The sequence below is a fragment of the Agelaius phoeniceus genome, chromosome 13, assembly GCF_051311805.1.
Source record: "Agelaius phoeniceus isolate bAgePho1 chromosome 13, bAgePho1.hap1, whole genome shotgun sequence".
NCBI classification, from domain to species: domain Eukaryota; kingdom Metazoa; phylum Chordata; class Aves; order Passeriformes; family Icteridae; genus Agelaius; species Agelaius phoeniceus.
The window spans coordinates 6684244-6703812 of NC_135277.1; the positions used below are offsets into that span (position 1 = coordinate 6684244).

The window sequence follows — 19569 nt, forward strand, 5'->3', positions numbered from 1 at the left end:
TCCTGCCTTTTATGGTAGTGCTTGAAGGGTTGGAATGCTGTCACAGCCATTTCTGATTCCTTGTCTCGATGGGCACATGACTGCTGGGACTCATTACTTGTGGAGAAAACTGGTGGCTCCAGAAAGTCCCCAAAGTACGACCACATTGTGTGTGTCCTAATACTGAAAGCAGAAGCTCTGCTCATTGTTGGAGAGAACGGAGTCATTGGCTGAGATCTTGAGCCAGGGATTGTAGCTGTAAGACAGCCTCGTAGAGGAATCCTCCTCAGTTCAGCTGGTGGTGTGGTGGAGATGAAGCTTTGGGATGTGAGGGAGAGACTGGAGCATAAGGGAAGTGTGGGGAGACCCTGGCACTGACTAGGTAAGAGTGTCCCTGTGTCCCTCACTGGGAGATCTCACCTGCTGCGAGTCCCAGCCTGCTCCAGTGCCTGAGGATACGCTCAGGTGCAAGGCCCGAGGCCAACCTTTGTGTCAGGGCTGGCCACTGTGCCATCCAGTCTCAGGAGAAGAAGCCCTTTGCTTGGTTACTGAGTCTGCTAAATCTGTAGGGTAGCTGTGCTTTTGTGTAGTCTGACTGCACAGATCAGGTGGCATATCCAGGAGCTCACAGTAGTGCGTGGTGGTTCTGTAAACTCCTGAGTTTTGGTGTTTTACCAAACAGGCACAGAAGGGAGTCAGTTCCTGTGTTGCTCATGGGCAGGCTGTGGTGCAATGGGTTTGGGCAGTCAGAAGACTGGGTAGAACTGGGAAGAGAGAAGCTGGAGGCCTTGCTTGCAGCAGATGAGTTTAGATCTCCTTTGGAAGACTCATCTTGCATTCAGATGCCGAGAACTTGTGTTTTATCCGTTCCAGTAGGCTGCAGGGTTTGAGTCACCTTTGCCAGAGTTTGAGCTGGTGGCCACAAATCTCTTTATACAACCAGGGAGCCAGGACCACCCTACAGGACTGGATGAAAAGACCTACAACCCCCTAACTAAGCTCCAGGAGTGGAGCAAATCCCAGCAGCAGGAGGTGGGCCAGTTCTGCCGGCGCTGACGAGTGTGGCTGTTGGAGATCAGCAGTCAAACCTCGAGTTGATAAATGCTGTTTCCAATTTTGTTTTCTGCTTTGTAGCTTGGGATTAAAAATTCTGCACTTTCAGCTTTTCCATCTAGCAAAGCAGCAAGTTCTGGTCGCTACAAACTCCCAGTCTCTGAAAACTCTGCTTCCCCTTTTCTTCTCTCTTTTTTTTCCCTTGCGTTTTGAACCGCCCCCATTCCCTTTTGAATCGTGAATGAGAGAATGTCTAAAGCCAGGGAAGTATGGAAAGATTTCATCCCTGGAGAGGTCAGGGTGGGGTGGAAAGCGGAGGGGGCTGCAAGGGGGCAGTTTGAAAACAGGAAACCATGTGGCAGTGAGCATGCAGGGCCCAGCTGATGTGAATGAGCTATTGAGAGCAGAGAGACTTGTGCTGGCCCCAGCATTAGAAAGACAAAAAACTTTAGGGTTTTTTCTTTTTTTCTCCCCCCAAGAAAAAAAGCTCTGTCTTTCAGGCTAGAATAGATGAGGGAAGATTATATTTTCTGGACAACTAGTTGCTGAGATCTTTGCTCTGTGTTGCAGACAAACTAAGAAGAAGTAAATAGCTGATTTCCTTTTTCTTTTTTTTTTTTTTCCATGTGCGCTGATTAAATCATAAGTTTCCGTTCCTGGTTTAGGAAAGCATTAACCTTGAAACTGTCTTTCATTCACCTGGCCTGGGGGAGTGGGAAGAGTCTTTTTACCTCTTGAAAAACACGTCCCTTTGCTCTCAGTCTCGTTTTGGACCGAGCAAGCACACCAAGTGCCTGCAGCCAGAGGTGGAAGAGGCTGGCAAAGAAAAGCTGCTGCTTTTTCTTTTTCTTCCCCCGCTCCCTCCTCTTTTTTTTTTTTTTTTCCTCTCAGTGAATCATGCTCCCACAACTGCAAAGTAAATTTGAAAGCCGGGAGAACACTGGTGCAGGACTAAAAAGGCAAGCAGTGACGTCCCAGCCCAAATCAGGAGGGAGTGGCTTTATTTCATTATTTTCTTTCCTTTTGCCCAGTGCTGTCATTAGAAATTTAAACTTAACTCAAACCCAAGCCGTCCTGCCCGGTGAACAGTGAACTGACTCGGAAGGAGGAAAGTACTTTTTTGTTGTTGTTTCTTTCAGTGCATGAGGGCGTGAAAAACAAAACGCTTTGGTGACAGTATTTGCATTGGATACGGAGATTGGTTTTTTTGGTTTGTTTTTGTTTTCTTCCTGAATTAGACCCATCGTGGCTGAGCCTACCTTCTGCATTTCCACTTGGAGTGTCAGTGTTCCTGCTGCACACATCTGGCTTTTGTTCTCTTTTCGGGCAGCATTTTCATTCTGGTGCTTTTTGGATATCAAAGTTGTCTGGAAAACATTTTTTTTTTTGTTATTATTACTGTAACAGGAAGGCTGATACCATTCTTAGCAGTCGCAAAAAAAATAATCCTATATGTATAAAGCTGTCTTCAAATATCTTTTGTTTGCTATAAGTTCCTGCATTGCCTGTATAAGCAAATCTGTTCCGAGAAGACTTTATCAGCCGGGCGCAGCGCTGGGATTTTCGTTTTCCTGTTAAGAAGCTCGGGCAGGCTGGTGTGCTGAGACACAGGGACTCCTCTGAGCACGGATGTGAGAGGTCTGGGGCTGTGGTGAGCCCAGGGTTCATGGTGGGCTCTGCTCCTCTGCTCCCAGCTCTTTGGACAAAATGTACGAACGCCACAAGAGGCGATACAGCCTGTGCGACATTTCCAAGGTGGACAGGACTGTAGATGTTGTGTTGTTAAAGGTATGATCTTTGTATATATTTATTTATGGGTTCCCTTTCCTCTCTCCAGGGGATCAATCTGTTCCTTGCTGTGCTCATGTCCCTTGGGATGATGCGGTGGGGAGGGACAGGTGGAAGAGCTCTTGCCCTTCAGCATGGAGGTGGTTTTGAGTTTTATTAAACCATATCATATTATTATCATATCATTATCTCTGCAACTAAATAATCTCTTGTGGCATGCACTCTTTGGGAGAGCTCCCTGGCCATCTTTCCTGCCCTCTGCCCTTAAACAGTCCCTGGTTTGAAATCCTAGCTGGGCTTTTTGTGTGAGGGGAAAAGGGTTTCCATTTCCAGCGCTTGCTTTTTGAGATTGAATGACACATGTTCCCCAAAAGATGCATTCTGCCAAAAAAAGGCATGGTGGATCCTCCTTTGCCTCTGTTTTTTGTTTGTGTTAGAAGGGTTGCTGTCAGTCTTGTTGTTTGGGTGTGATTTTGTCTGAGGATGGGTTGGAGCAAGAATCAGGAGTGGCTCTTGGCTAATTGTCCCAGTGTGTGCCTCCTCTAATCTAAAATTAGCAAGTGCTCCACCAAATGGCACAATGGTAGTCTGGGAATGTCCTGTCTCTGTAACAGCTTTGTGGAGCTTCAGCAATTTCCTGGCAGAGTGGATGGAAATAGGAGAGAAGCCAGAGGGACTGCAAAACACAGCCCAATTCAGAGATCTTAACTGCTGGAAGATCATTTCCTTTTCCTCTCCCTTTTTCTCTTTTCTCTTCTTAGCTGAAGCAGTGGGATTCTACATGATCATATAGCTTCCTTTTTTATGATTTTTGGTTCATGCTCTTGTTTCCAAGTCAATACAAGAATATATAACAAATTTATTTTCAGTTAATTCTTGTTCTACTTTATCTGCACTAAGAGACCTAGCTCTTGTTACGTTGCTTTGTTATGAATGAAAGTGTTTTCCTTTAATTCAGTGTACCTAGTGGTTTTGGTGGCACAGATAGCTGTAAGTTGTTTTCTCTACCAGCTCAATTTTTTTGAGTATTTTAGACCTCTGATGTTACTAATGCTGGTTGAGGATTGAATCCCATGATACTCAGTCTATAGACACAGTAGGAGACATTAAAAATGTTGTTACATTGTTCACACACTGTTTCTTCCACAGAAATAGTGTGTGTACAATTCTTAATAATTCTTGGGAGGAGACCTGGTACCTCTGATAATTTTGGTTGCCAATAAAAAGCAAAATCTTTTTCTTTATGAAGAGTATCTGAATGCCTGGGTTAAAATACAATTCACTAGAATTATCCAGCTTCAGTGTTTCTGATGTCATCAGTTCCTTAAATTAGTTTTTGTTCAGCAAAGCTTAGATTTTATAACAAAATGTGGCTCTTATTAGTTCCAACTGGTATTTTCCTAATTGAGTTTCAGAACTGTGGGTTATACTGTCTGTTCCTGCAAATGACTCAGTGTCCATATATGTGTGCGTGTGTGCACGCATTGCTGCTCCCAACATGGGCTGTACAGCCTGCAGATGTTTAAAATAGGAGGGTGCTGGTGACAGCTACAGCTACAATCAACTCTAGCTCGATTTTCAGTCGTCCTTCATGTTTTCTCTGGTTTCTATAACATAACTGGTAGATGAAATTGAATTTTGATGACCTAGGGATCCAAGCCAGCGCTTGAGTGCGTCAGTGGCAGATCATCTCTTGACGTTAATGGGAGTTGGATCAGGCCCTTAATGAGGGAGCTGGGGGTGGGGTTTCTGTTTGGTTTGGTTTTCATTAAAATACTGAAATAAAACTGTACCTTATCTAGGCTATTGTATTTTGGGGAGTTCACAGGACAGGGTTGCTTAAATATTGAAAAGCAAGTACATGTTGATAGAAAAAAGCAAACCCAAATTGGATCCATCAAGAGTGTTTGAGCTGATGAAATTTTAACAAGATACCTGCAAAGCACCAAACAGCTTTCAATTTGGCTGCAGGTTGACTCAGACAAACTTGTCATTTCTTGAGTAGTAGATGGATATGTTCTTTGCTTCATTTTAAGGCAGGGAACTCAGTAATCACAGAATTGTTTCAGTTTAAAGGACCCTTAAGATCCTCAAGGCCAGACATTAACCCAACACTGTCGAGTCCACCTTTAAACCATGTCCCTTAGTGCCACATCTGTGCATCTTTTAAATGCCTCCAGGGATGGTGACTCAGTCATGACACAGGAAAGAAAATAAGCTGCTGAAAAAGGACAATGGGAACAAGTGGTGAAGAAAGAAATTTATAAATGTTTATAGATGAGATTATATTTGCATTGATTGCATCCATTCTTAGACAGAATTGCAAAAGAACTTTTGGTTCCTACCCATAATTTTGTCATCTGAAGGGCCACTGTCTTGAGACTCAAATTTTCCATGTTTAGATTGAGCCTGAAACAGTGGCTTGTGAAGTTATGAAAAAAATGAACCTCAGCAATTTTGAGGGTTGATGCACACAATTATTTTTGGCTTTAGCACAGTTTCTTCCTCCTCTCCACATACAAAAAAGCAAGAGGCAGCAGGTTACCAGCAGTGTCCCAGTCCCTCTTGGAGGTAGGACTTCATCCTAGGAAGAAATTCCTTTCTGTGAGAGATGTGAGGTCCTGGCACAGCTTGTCCAGAGAAGCTGTGGGATGCCCCATCTCTGGAGGGGTTCAAGACCAGGTTGGATGGTGATTTGAGCAACCAGGGAAAGGTGTTGGATTTGCATCATCTTCAAGGTGCCTTCCACACCCAAACCATTCTATGATTCCATGATTCTGTGTCCTTTACTGGCTGCTGCAGCAATGCAAACTCAATGAACTTGGATCCTGAACTTACTGAATGCAGGGAAGCCTGGGTGATGCAGAAATGACATAAAAATTTGCTGTCATTGTTCCTGCTGGGTTTGCATTGCAGCAGATGAGGGAGAAGTTGTGGGGTGTGTGGGATGTCTGCTTGTCTGAACATTTTGCTGAGCTCTGAGCAGCTACGTGCAGGGTAAAGCGGTCTAAGCCCAAAATGGGAAGTCTCAGTGTGCCTATGTGTGCCTTGGCAGCCCTGGCTCATTTTTATGTTGTGCCTGCTACCACAAATAAAACTACACAGACAGGATACAGAAACCACACTGGCTGGCACCTTGCAGATAGATAGATAGATAGGTACATGTGATGTCAGACAGGCATTCAATGGGGATGAACAGGCAGTTGCTTTGCAAAGTTACCAAGTAAGAACTGGGCTTGCTTTGGGAATGGGAGATGAGTAATCACAGCTGGGAAGGTTTTCTAACATTTTTTGCCTGTATCTCCATTTCACCTCTGTATGTGAATGTTGAAGCTGTTAAGGGTAGGCATCAGGAGTAAATTTCTTCACAGCTGGGGCAATGAGGTTTGATTTTTCTGCTTTTCAGATGAACTTCCAGCTGAAGATCAGATCATTATTTGTGGAATTAAAACCAGCATTAATAATTAATCAAGGTATCTTGAAGTTAAAAGAACAGCACTATTAATTGTTTTTTCTGCTTCCTGGCTGCTCTGGTATCTTTACTCCAGCAGCAGGGAAGATGCTCTGATTGATCCCTGCCTACCTAAGGCAAAGTGACATCTACAACCTCCTAAGCTAAAAGTAGTCTGTGGAGAAGTCCCTGAATTAACTGGAATTAGGCTTCCTTACATTTTATGTTGAAGTTTTTCTTCTTTATTAGCACATAAGCAAGCTCATTTTTTCTTTGGAGTTTTTCTGGGGGAAGGATATGCCCAGCTGATGGGTATCTGGTGTTCATCAAATTTTGTGGGCCCAGAATGACTAAGCTTTAATCCAACATCTGTCCATGCTGTTCTGGTCATTGAAGGACAGAAGGAGAGATGTGTCTTTAGAATGCTGTAGAAAGTTTTTGAGTTTTTCTGTTTGTGTCTCATGTAGAATTACAACTGGGAGGGCAGCTTAAATGAAATTACTGTGTTTTCACATTAGACACATACATGTTTGTAGGAATTTTGCTCCCATATTAGCTAAGAGATGGGTTTTTTTGGGAAAGAAAATGCTGTTATTTTTGAAGCTTAATTAAAGTCTGTTGACTTTTAGTTTTGCTGGTGGAGGACATTTCAATGCCAAGGGCTGGAAAACGTTCTTGGGGCACACGCTCCTTTTCCCTGCTGGGACATTGCTGGGGGATAAATGCACTCTAGGAATTTAGTGTTGCTCTTGCACCATAAAGAGCTAATTTATTCACTCATGTACCATGTCCTGTGCTTGTAGGAGCCTTTTTTGGTGAAATCCTTTAATATAGTTTCCTATAACACTGCTGGCTTGTTACTATGAGAAAGGTCAGTTTTGACCTCCTTGAAAATATGTCCTGATATGGTGTCACCAGCTCTGTAAAGATAAAAGACTCAGTGTAGCATATTCACAGTGCTAGAAGAAAAAAAATCTCCATAGAAATGCAAGTCTTGTCCCTTTTGGCATACATTTGAGAATGTCTTTGGGTTCTGCATCCACCTGTTAATATCATCCCACAAAGCTAAGAAAATACACAGGGAGATTACCATAATAATTTAAATAAAAAATAAATGTGGGACTTGCAAGCAAATTGATATGTCTGCTCTTAATATTGTCTGGCAAGATGATTGCCAAAGCAGTGATTGTTGCTCTTGATGTGAGTTTTGTGTGTATGGAGTCTTTCTGCAGCAACAGATGTTGAAGGAAAACAGTGGAAATTCCTTCCCCAGATGCCCCATCCTTCATGCTCCTGTTCAGACGGTTTTGGAGGATCTTGAAAGGTGGTTCTTGTGAAGGGGGTAAATCAACTGTTGCTTTAGTTTCTAGTGCAGGAATTGCAGGCAACTGGATAATTTCATTGTAAATGGAACTGTAAAGTTAAAAGCTGCTCAGCATAAACATTGAACTCCAGTTATGTGTACAAATTTCTTTAATCCTATACGAAATTTTCAGGAACAGGAAATTCCTAGAAAATAATCAAAATATGCATAGAAGTTTTAAAAAAATCATTGTATAATTTCTGCTTATGAAACAAATTAATTATAATTCAATTTGAAGTATTGCTTTTTTTCTACTACTTTTATTCTACAATGGATATTAAAATGGGTATTACTCAGTGTGGTGCACCATTACTTAATGATACACTAAGCAAGCTACAATTACTCTCCTAAATATTTTCCTATGTGCAGTAGTATCTGGTTTTAGCTGCAAGGTAGATCATAGTCTGGAAGCTGGGGAAAATAAAAGGAGAAAAATGGAAACTTGTACATTTAGGACAAAGTTAAAATAATATGGAGGGAAGATGAATCTCCAGGGATCTGCTAGGAAATGAAAGTTAAAGTCATCTGGTTCCTTGTGCTCTGGAGATGTTGATTTATGTCACGACCAGTGAGGTTGACAAGTGCAAACTTTTGCAATAGCAAAAGATTTCCTGGAAGGTCAGTGTGTTCTCTTTATTGTGAAATGGAAGGCAAGAAGAGTTAAAATAAAACCAGAGGGAGAGAAAAAGGACTTTTCCATGCTGGAGATAGGAGCCAGGTAGTCCCTGCCCTGTTCCTAGTGAGCCTCCAGCACATGGCTCTGCCCTGGATATTGTTGGAATGTCTTTGAGAAGGAGGTCCTGAGCTTGGTTTTATGGATTAGATAATTCCTTGTCCAAGACCAAGGGGAGAGGAAGGAAGAGCCTGGGAGTGGAGTCTGATGTCACTCACAGTTCCTGTAGGACAGAGGATGCCTCAGCTTGGGGTGTCTCATAGTGTCCAGTGCTGTCCTTTTCTTATGCATTAAATCACATCAAGTTTCAAGTTCAGGGTCTGCAGGAAGAGTCAGGAAATACCTGTGTGTGCCCAGAAAGAGCAATGGAACCATCTGGCTCCAGCTGGTGTCCTAAAGGCATCGTTGAAAATTTAGCCCGCTGGAGTTTCACAGGCAAACAGAAAATCCTGCAGGATTCAGTTTTTGGTGCCTGGGGATGTGCTTCCATGATTCATTCTGTGTCTGAGCTGCAGATAAACACATTCAGGCTTCTGTATGGAAAAATAGCTGGTTTTCTCCTGGCATTTCTTCAAGGGCTGTGTATTGAGACTCTGTTCCCAGAGGCTGTTTCATATTCTCTCTGCCACTGGAACAGCACTGCACCCTCTGCTCCTGCTGCAAAGACTTGGGATGCCTGGAATCAATGAGCTATAATCAGTGTGGGCAAGCAAGAAAGTGTGGGGCTTTTATCATCTTCTGTGGCCACCAGCCTGTGGTCCTCTTGTTGGCCTTCTCTCAACAAAACAAGAAACTGGGGGAAAAAGAGAGGAATTTTCTCACATGCAATGCACACGTGTCTGCAAAATCCCAAGACGGCCTCATTTCAAATTTCTCCATACTGGTACATTCCCCAGCTCCTGATGCTCAGGTGCTTTTATAAAGACAATTTCCTCTCCACCTCTCACTGTCTGTAAATACAAGCAGAATTCAGGTGTTGAGGAGGGATCCCAGTACTCAGTGTTGGGCTGTGGATAGTGGGGTTTGTGTTTTGAGTATCTATGGACCACCCAGTTCCCTGAGAGCATGCAGTAAACCTCCCTCAAAGCCTGTCTGGGCTCATTTTGGCCTAGGGAATATTGTATATAGTAGTGGTTTCCTTTGTTTTTGTTTTGATGGTGATTATTATTTTTCCTGAATTAGGGCTACTGAGATAAATATTTAATTTCTAATGTTTTATTTTGTACATAATCAAGTATATCTGAAGAAGCACCTTAAACCTTAGTGTTACTCTCTCATTACTTTTTTTAATAGAGAAAAGCAGACATTTTCAATACTTGGCAAAGCCACAGGGCTGAGGAGAGAGCTGGCTGGGAAATTGGAAAAATGCTCAAATCTTTTTTGAAAAAATGCCAATGTCTATAATGCATTTTCAGTGAATGACTCAATTGGTTCTATTAAAGGAAAAATATATAATGTTAATTCAGCCTAATATGGCTTATTCAACAGACAACTTGAACCTCTTCCTATTTTGCTTTCTTACTGCTAATTATTGAATGGGATGTTTAATTATTCATTTCCAGTAGTGGATAGCAGTATAAATCAGGAGCAGTTCCTTTGATTTTGATGGTGATTTGTTTAAAATTAAGAAGGGTCAGACTCTTCTTAAGGGGGAAGGAAGGAGGTGGAAGTCAGTTAGAAGGAGACAGAATTTGATTTTGTATCAGAAACAGGTCATTCCTTTATTTGTGTGGACTTGAGAACATTTGCATTTTTCCTTCTATGTGTGTTCAGCCTCAACCTCTAGATATAATAAAATATAGGAAGGTGTGGTGCAAATTTATTCTGCTTTGTCTGGAGAGAAAAGAATAACAGCATGGTATTTATTGACTTTACAGTCATCAAGTGGTATTTATTGACTTTACAGCTCTTTTAAGACTAAAAAAAAATAAATTCTGTGGTTAAGTTTAGATGCTAAGGTTAGATGCCACACAGCCTTTCTGAGAACAGGGAGTGTCTTCTGTTGAAAGAATCAGAACATGACCCACTGTCCATGCAACAGTTAAAATGCAACATCCTTGTGTTACTTTGGAAAGCAAAAAACACATTGTTCTGAAGTTTTGCTTACAAATCCTTTTTCAGATTTAAGATTGCTTCTCTTTTCCTTGCTGCCTCTCATTTAATATGGATGTATTGTATGTAAAAGGGAGAAAATGGATACACGGGTGTGTGTGGAGCAGAAGTGCAGGGAAGACTGGGATCTTAGATGTGTGTACATAAAGGGGTGTGATGGGGTCTTGAGTGAATTATCTGCATAATGCAGTCAGGGAGTAATACCTACAAAGTGCTACATCATCCCTAGGAAAAATAGCCTGCAAAATTCCATGGAGGTGGGAGGGACATCCAGGTGGGTGGGACATGTGCTGAGGTCACCCCGAGACCTGACTCTGGTAGAGTTCAACATCTCCTTCACCTCTCCTGGGAAACTCCTGCTCATTTTCCCCCTCTCAGAACTTCTCTGCTCCTTCCCTGTCTCTGTCAGCAAGAGCTGCTGACCAGGGAAGGTCATGGCATCCCCTCCACTGGAGGATTTTAAGGGCACAGAGTTGGATTAGGACCTCTGAGACGGTAGTTGAGCCTAACTTGGCGCAGCAGACAGGGACTAGCTGAGCTGTCAAAGGCCCTCCCAACCGCATTTTGTCATCGCACAAGTATGGAGGAGGACAAAGCCTGAGGAAGAAGAATGTGCTGTAGCAAGGAGCTGCCAGGTGTGGGGGAGTGCAGGGTTGCCTGTGTGGTGTGGAGAGCAGGAGGTGCTGGCAGGAGCCCCTCGGGTGACAGGCAGGGGACGCAGCCAGAGCGGGGAGGAGCCAGCCAAGGACTGCAGTAACACATTCCATGATCTCAGGGAGAGAGGAAACAAGGACGTGGGTCATTCGTCAAAGCAGCACGTCAAGTCAAGGGTAGGAGAGGCTTGGTTTTAATTTATTTTAGAAAATAAATAATAAGAAGGCAAAACCAGTGCATTTCATAGCATAGGAGGAAGGAGAACGTTGAGGGGATGGGAATACATCAAGGGGATGCAAAAATAGAGCAGGATCATGGAGGAGATTTGAACATAGGTCAGGCGCTAAAAGTAAATAGTAAAACTTTGCTATTTGAAAGGTAGGAAAGGAAATTATTTCAGGAGATAAAAGGAAAGCCAGAGAGAGGGTAGGAGAAATACTTGACATAAAAAATCAGGCTGAGTTATCCATTTCAGTAGCTTTCTTTTAGCTGCAACTTAACATGTGAGATCCTGTGTGTTGAGACAGGTCAGGAGGGGAAGTAACTTCTGGGTTTTGTGGTGTGGGACAGGTGAGATTTGCATGCATTTGACAGTAAGGAAAGGCATTTGGCCCAAAGAAATGGCAGAGACAGTAAAAGGGCTTCCAGAGTCTGCCAGCTGCAGACAAAAGTGATTGGAAGTGAATATTGGATGAGCCAAGGATTGTGGATAGTCCAGCAGACTTCTGAGTCAAAATGTTGGACAGCACAACCCAAGTGAGGAAGATGAAAGCACAGGCAGAGGGAGGAGGAGGCTGAGAACAGATCAGTCATCCTTGCTGAAAGACTGGGAGTCATGGAAAGGGTGAAGGACGGGGTGAGGTGATAAGGGCTGATGTTGAAATAAACCATGTGATGTGTCTTAGTGTTAAAATGGGCGTTTCTATCATCGTCATTTCAGTTAATGCAGGCCCAAAGTGCTTCTGGTTCTCACCATGACTTGGGCACTTCCCAAGCCCTCTATTCCACATCACCAGAGCACTTTGCTATCTCTGAGCTAATTATCTGTACAGCAGTATGGGTGGTAAGGAATTTCTATTCTGTAGGTAGTGAACTGAGGCATAAAGCAGAAGAATATATCCCTGCAGTCCCACTACAACTGGAGGTGGGACTTGAAGCCAAGGTTATCCAGTTCTCTACTAGTAGCTTAAACACTGACTCATCCTCCCTCTGATCTCCTTCCTTGAGCAGGAGCCACCTTCAAATCAAACTTTCCATGGAGAAATAAAGGGTTTTGGCATATTCTAATGGTTTGTTTAGCGATGCAGAAATAAAATCGTATGTTACTTTTGACATTTTTATTATTGGGAAAAAATTAAGCCATAACTCTGTATCTGCTGGTTGATGCAGAGGGATATTGGAGAAGAGACTAACAGGGGTGCTGGTGAGAGTGGCCTTTCTCTGATGTGCTGTGATGTGTTTTGCAGATAAACCGTGGGAGCTGGTGTCCGCTGGAGCCATGTCCTGACCCCTCCCTGCTGGAGCGCAAGCGCACGCGGGAGTCTCCAGGTGAGCCACACCAGCAGCCCTCCTCCAAACCTTTTCTATCCTCCTTTTCTCCCAGTCCTCCAAACCTTTTCTATCCTCCTTTTCTCCCTGTCCTCCTCACCTTTTCTATCCTCCTTTTCTCCCTGTCCTCCTCCTCACCTTTTCTATCCTTCCTTTCTCCCTGTCCTCACCTTTTCTATCCCTCCTTTTCTCCCTGTCCTCACCTTTTCTATCCTCCTTTTCTCCCTGTCCTCCAAACCTTTTCTATCCTCCTTTTCTCCCTGTACTCCTCACCTTTTCTATCCTCTTTTTCTCCCAGTCCTCCAAACCTTTTCTATCCTCCTTTTCTCCCTGTCCTCCTCACCTTTTCTATCCCTCCTTTTCTCCCTGTACTCCTCACCTTTTCTATCCTTCCTTTTCTCCCTGTCCTCCTCACCTTTTCTATCCCTCCTTTTCTCCCTGTCCTCCTCACCTTTTCTATCCCTCCTTTTCCCCCTGTTTTTGACATCCTGGCCTGGATGGGGAAAACACATAAATTAAAGAAACTGTGTAATGACTATGCTGTGAGTCACTGTTAGCACATGGCTGCAGCACTTGACTAGCAGGGAGCAGTGTAGTGTGTCACCATCTCAAATAACTCTGCATTTCAAGTGCTTCAGTATTTTGATTTTTCCCCCTCCTTTTCCTTTTCTAAATAAACTTAAAGATGTTGCAAGCAGCACACAGACATGATTTCTAGCTAAAAGAATAATTTCATAAAAGAAAAAAGCCAGAAATTTGAACTCCTAAAACCACAGTTAAACCCAAATGAGTGGCTTGAGATTTTTTTACTTTTTTTTTCCCCCTGCTCTGAAAGTTGCCATGATTCCAGGCTCAGGAAGCAGGAAGGCTGTTCAGAGCCATGGTTCCCACACCCTGCCCACCAGCTGTGCCAAGCTCCCATCCCAGTCCTGCGTGCTGGCTGGTGCTTTCTGGCTCTTCCACTGGGACAGAAAATCTAGTCTGGGCAAGCTTCAAAGAAGGGTTGGTGTCCAAGATAAGAAAAAAAGCATTTCCTTTCACTGGATTATGCGTGTTTGAAACAAATAGAGTAATTTATCAGGGCCCTGAATAGGGACTTTGCTTAGGCTGCTCATGGAGAGGAGGCTTCTTGCCCTGCTGTCCTTATGAGCCGTGGTCTCACTCAAATCTCCTTCAATTTATCTGAGACTTGAAAGAAAATGACCGAGTGTCAGTGTGAAATTTAAACTCAGTCTTTCAGGCTGTAGGCTAAGAAGGGATAGTGTGGGTTAGTGATAAGTACTTTTTTATTAAAAACAAAAACACAGAAATGGCAACCTTTTTTAGAAAAATCATTAACAGCAATAGCTGTTTCAGGAGTGTTTTTACAAGAGAACCTGTGGTAGTGCTATGTCTCTTCTTTAGCAATTGTATCTATGAATCCTTTGCCTCTTGGTACTGTATTTTTATGCTTCAGGCAACAGTTACTGCAAACCATTTGTCTGCTAAACTACATGGACTCATTTGAGTTGCTAAATATATAATCACATATTCCTATGGATCACTATCAGTTGCACATCTATTAATTATCTAATGCAATATTACACTATAGAAACATAATACTAACTATGTAATTAGGTAGCTGTATCTACAAATTTATATTAAAAATTACAGTAATACATGTCTGTAATACACGTATAAAGAGATAGTTTTTTAAGTAAATGTACTCTCCAGATGGACTGAAGCAGCAGAAGGATCTCAGGTTATGCAGGTTCTGGCCTTTCTAGAAATAATATTGTTACTGCACAGGCATCCTCCTGCTGCTCTGTGGTGCTGGGCAGTGTAGAGAGGGCAAGAAAAATCTGGCAATACTTAACAGCAATAAAACCACGAGCTGCCAAAGTGGCTAACTTAAAAATACAGTACTTGATAAGGAATTAGACCTTTTAATCTACTGAAATGACTTTAACGGACAGAGACTTCAGATCTTAGAAGGTAACTCCAGAAATTGGAGCTTCTCATTTTCTGTCTATGTTTTTGAAATTAGGTGTGCAGAGGAGTGTAGCAGATACATAGTTATCAGCATGGAATTGAAGGGCTCACCCCTGGCTTGGGAGACACAAGAGTTTGGAAAATGTACAGAAGATATTGCTTGGAAATGTTCTTCCTAGAGCTTTTTTCTCTGTATTTTTCTTTGCCTTTATATTATGCACAGAAGTGTTGCCAAGGGTGTGAGACACAGAGCCTGGCTTTGTGCAGCGTCTGTGCAATTAAAAACAAACCCAGCAAACGGAGAAAAGGGGAGGGAGAAAATGGAGAAAATATGCACACCTCCAACCAAAAGTAAATGAGAGTGTAGGGAAGAGAGGGCTTGGGAATGAATTTCTCTGCACAAATGAGCTGAGGTATGTGGAGGGGTCCCTATCACTGTGCTCCTCATCCTTCTTCCTCTCTGCTTCATCTCCTCCTCATGGGGAGCTTTGCTGCCTCTCATGCTTTATCCTCAGGCTGAGGTATCCATCCACATCTGAGCTGTCCCCACTGATTTTCCAGTGGAACGTGGCTGGAGCCCCTTTGTTTTTCAGTCTGGGCTGTGGACATGCTGTGCTGGCTGCCAGCTGGATGAACAGCACCTGGCCCATGTCCCCACAGCTGCTCCGTCTCTTCTTTCCCTTCATTCTCCCCCTCTTCTCTCCCCTCCCTTCTCCCCCTCGGTGATGGAAAAGCAGTTCAGATTTTCCAGGTTTACTGAAAGGGGAACAGGAGCAGCTGCAGCATCCAATAAGTGCTTTTCCAACTCTCCACAGTGTGGAAATTCCTCTACGGGGTAATGGGGTTTCTGACTGGCTTCAACTCCCCCTGCCCTAAATGGAGTCATCCCCACCACTATCAAAGTAATTCTGTTTTCTCCAGAAGTGGAGTCACTGCCATCACTTGGGATGTGGCCAAGGTGTTCCATAGCTGTTGTCAGGCACAGATTGAGGATGGGGAAGGCAAAGAGGTGACCTTAAGCTACCAAACCTGTCGTCCTTTCAGTGATGTTTAAGCTTGATGTCACCAAGGATGGAGTTAGTGAGGTATAATTTAAGACTGAACTAATATTTTATTGCCCTGGTTCCTCTCCAGACAGCTGAGCACATTTTGGATCTGTTTAGTTAGAGGAGGTGCAAAATAACACCTTTCTTAAAAAAAAACCAAACACCAAATTAACTAATAAATACAAAAATATTTTTTGAACTGGGAAATTTGAGTGTTCAATTTTTGCCAAAATTATAATTTATACTTTTGCCTGAAGGGTGAACAAATAAAATATGTACAGGCATTTCTTAGGCAAATACATGTCTGTTAAAGGTTTTGGAAAGAGGGCTTTTGCAGGGGCTGCAGTCTAGTTCTGTACTCCTGATTAACCCAGTGCAGACAGCTGGAAGCACTTGAGAAAAAAAGAGATGCAACATGCTTATATTTCAATGTCAGGAGTTACAAAAGCTGAGAGGTTTTTAAAAAAAATCACTTTATTTTTGAATCTTGAAAAAGTAAAGCTTGTAATGGAATTCACACTAGTGCTTTTTCAGTAAGGAGTGTAGAAGAAGAAATTAAATAATTGTCCAAATATGCACTAAAAGCACCTTGGCGTTTAGAGGGAATTGATTCTTTGAGAAGGCAAGCAAATATTGACAAGTTATATTTTTATATTTATTGAATATGAATCTAATTTTGCATTTGTTGAAATCAGTAGGAAACATCCCACATGCACTGTTATGGGATACCTCATATGTAGTATATTTATCAGCACCTCAAGCTACAAGTGTTTTCAGCTGTTTCATGCAGATTTCAGTTTGCACCATGTACTTCAATGATGCATTTAAAAAAGAGTTTTAAACTCTGGAATAAATCATTTGAGAATTCACAGGCAGTTTTGAGAGGTGAACAAATGTATATGCTTTATTTTTAAAGCTGTGTGTTTTAAATCCTGGAATTCACTGAGAGAATGGGAGTCTGATGGTTTTACCAGTACTGAATCCAGGAGTAAAAATGCAAGTTATAGATATTTTTAATGACCACCAAAATAAATGTGTGGATGCTGCAGAAAGCCTCAGGTTGTGACTCTTTGTACTTTGCTCCTGCAGAATGTGAGAACTTCTTGGAGGATGGGCTGAGCAGTGTCTGTGCCTCGTCACAGAGTGCTCTTAAAAGAGAGTCTGGGAGCGAGTCTGACCTTTTCCCCTTGCCTGGTGATGGGATGGAAGACCTTGTCTTTGGGAAGGTAAGAAAGCCTGGCTGGGATATGGTTAAAAAAGCCCCTGATAAACCCATGCAGCACACACAGATCATCTTGGTTTCTATGGTGAGTTGGAAAGCTGGAAGTGATTATCCTGGAACCAAATAGATGGGAAGGATCCGGTCTCCTCCTTGGATGCAGCAGCATGAGGGATGTATTTACTTGCAGCAGAATTCCAAAAGCTGTGCAGCCCCCAGTGGTTAAAAAAATGGAAGTAATTTTGTCTGTCCAAAAGTAAATCAGGCACCAGAGAAAGAGTTGAAAAGGTGGATTTTCATGCAAGGTCATTAGGGATTGCACAGACGATATGAAATCCATCTTTAACTCATGTAACAAAGAGCTTTTCTCCAGTAAACCGTGACCTCTGTGCTGATACCTTCAGATTTATATGCTGTAATTCTCAGAGGAACCAGTGTTTTTCTGTAAATTCAGTGTCATAGGAAGGAAACACTCATTCTAAATACTTCAGGCCAATTCCAGGGAATAGTTTTGTTGCCTAGGCGACATGCCTCTAATGCCTGTTTACGTGCAAGTAGAATGAAAGTGTTTTCAAGTTTGCTTAAAATCAACAACAGAAGTCATTGCTAACCTTAGTCATCCCTGTACCCTTTGTGTTGCTGAGGAGTGGGAGAGACCTGAGAGGCAGAGCTGAGCAGAGGTTGTGCCTCCCTTTGGCATCACTCCTTTGCATCTACGTCAGAGCAGCCTGAATTTGTTCAGGGGGTCGTTAGGTTTTTTCTCTTGAAGAATTGTCTTGCTGGTAATTTGTACTCTTCTTGGCATAAGCAGATGATGAAAAAGCAACCAGAAAGACTAAAGTGATGTAGAATCAAAAGGGATGTGACCTTTCTTTAGAGCAGCCATGATTGTGGTCTCCATGAAATCCCATTCTTTGGTTCAGCTGCAGCTCACAGGTTTGGGCAGGCACAGCTCCTGCTCTGAAAAACATAACTCTCAGAGTGGCTTTCACACTGGCTTTCTGAGAAATGTATTGATTGAAACAGAGTTCTGTTTGCTGAAATCAAATCAGTTGCTGGTGAATATTTTCCAGCAGGATGGGAAACACCACAGCCCAGGCTCAGTGATCTCATGAGCTATAAATGAACAGTAAAGTCATCCTTCATGCACGTGGTAGGGCACAGAGCTCACCAGCCTCGCCCTTTCCCATCCTGCTGTCAGAAGGATCTGGGGCCCTAGGCTGTCAGAGGACAAGGCTGTTTGGCAGAGCAGGCTGTCTTCAGTTCCCTTGTGTAGAGTGTCACAGGCTGTGACAGGCAGCTGCCATTTGAGCCTGATTTAATGCTTGTATGGGAAAGTGTGGGAGAAGAGCGCAGTGGGAACACAGCAAATTTTGTGTTATACAGAATTCTAGCTTTTCCCCTTTCTCATGTGGAAAGTTTCCTTCTTCAAACAGGAGAAAGAAAGACTTAAATGTAACCAGAGTAGGTAGTGCAGTGCAGCAGGGATGCCATAGGGAAGGGAGGAGGTGGTGGGCAAAGCAGGTCTTCAGTTGCCAGTGGAGAGAGGGCAGAGGCAGGAATTCTTTTCTTTGTAGAAAGGGAATTCCTTAATTTGGTAGCCTTTGCACTGTTCTCATTTTACAGTGGGTTGCAGACTTTGTCTTCAAATGGCTTCAAAAGGTTCCTGAGTTGAGTTTAGGAACAACCTCAGTTGCTTTGTCTTTGTTTTCCTGACCAATCTGTTTCCTTGTCTCCTTTCTCAGGATTTATCTGAGTATTTTTTCTACAGTCGAAGTTATTTCTAAAGGACCAGAAAAACTAATTTAGAATTGTGAGCTTGTTCCTTAATTAAATCTTTTTTGGTTTTACAGTACTGAATCCAGGGGTAGGAATGCAAATTATAGATATTTTTAATGACCACCAAAATAAATGGTGGCTATAATCTTTTGTCCAAAAAATAGTGTAAGATGCTTGTCGTGGCTGTAGTTGATTATTTCTAAACCTATGAAATAGTTTCTGTATCAAATTGGGAAGAGACCAAATATATTTATGAGCAAAAAGAGGATCTCAAACCTTTCAGTGTCATGGTGATTATTGTTATTACTAGTTCTGTTCTTGTTTCCCCTTTCTGTGGAGCAGGAGTTGAACTTCTGTCTACTAAAGTTGTTTTTTGTGGGGTTTTTTGATTTTTTTTTAATTGTAGAAATAACTCCTTCTTTGCTAACTGCTTAATGCATTAAAATAAATGTAGGGAGAGCAAGTTTCTGACTGTACAAGGTCTTTGGGATGCTTCCATTTGAAATGCATTGACTGAAAGCCCTTGTTCTGTCCCAAAACCATGAAGAATTGGGGTTTGTGGGGTCACAAATCTGCAGGTGCCTTACCCTGTCCCTGGTGTTTGGTGTGTGCTCCTCTCCCATCTCCTTCCCTTCTCCCGTGCTTGTTGCATTTCTTTTTCTCTCTAGGACATGTGCTGAGCTGTGGAACATGAGCTGTCAGGTTCAGGGAGCTTTAACACTAAAACCTTCCCTTTTTTCAGAATATACAGGCTATCACTGAGATTCAGAGGTTGCTTCCAAGTCTATGGCTTCAGCAAAATGTTTATTTATTTTTTTTTTTGCGTCAGCACTTCATTCCCATGTCCTCATCCTCCTGCTTTTCCCTCTCTGTCCCAGACAGCCATCTGGGCAGGCTTTGCAGCATCCTCCTTCTGGAATGATTAATGCTGCA

At 42.6% G+C, this 19569-nt stretch overlaps 1 protein-coding gene across 5 annotated transcripts in view; it reads left to right on the plus strand.

Annotated features, from left to right (window-relative positions):
* AKAP13 (A-kinase anchoring protein 13) overlaps positions 1 to 19569 on the plus strand; it is a 208928-nt gene that overhangs the window by 133383 nt on the left and 55976 nt on the right. For 2 of the 5 annotated variants that reach the window (XM_077185733.1, XM_077185735.1), the window contains exons 1-3: positions 2084 to 2820; positions 12540 to 12621; positions 16728 to 16864. In XM_077185733.1, coding sequence (XP_077041848.1) covers positions 2740 to 2820; positions 12540 to 12621; positions 16728 to 16864 — 300 coding nt within the window. In that variant the 5' untranslated portion in view covers positions 2084 to 2739. Of the gene's footprint in view, positions 1 to 2083; positions 2821 to 12539; positions 12622 to 16727; positions 16865 to 19569 lie in introns of those variants that run through there. The other 3 variants (XM_077185732.1, XM_077185734.1, XM_077185736.1) reach the window with 2 other exon arrangements.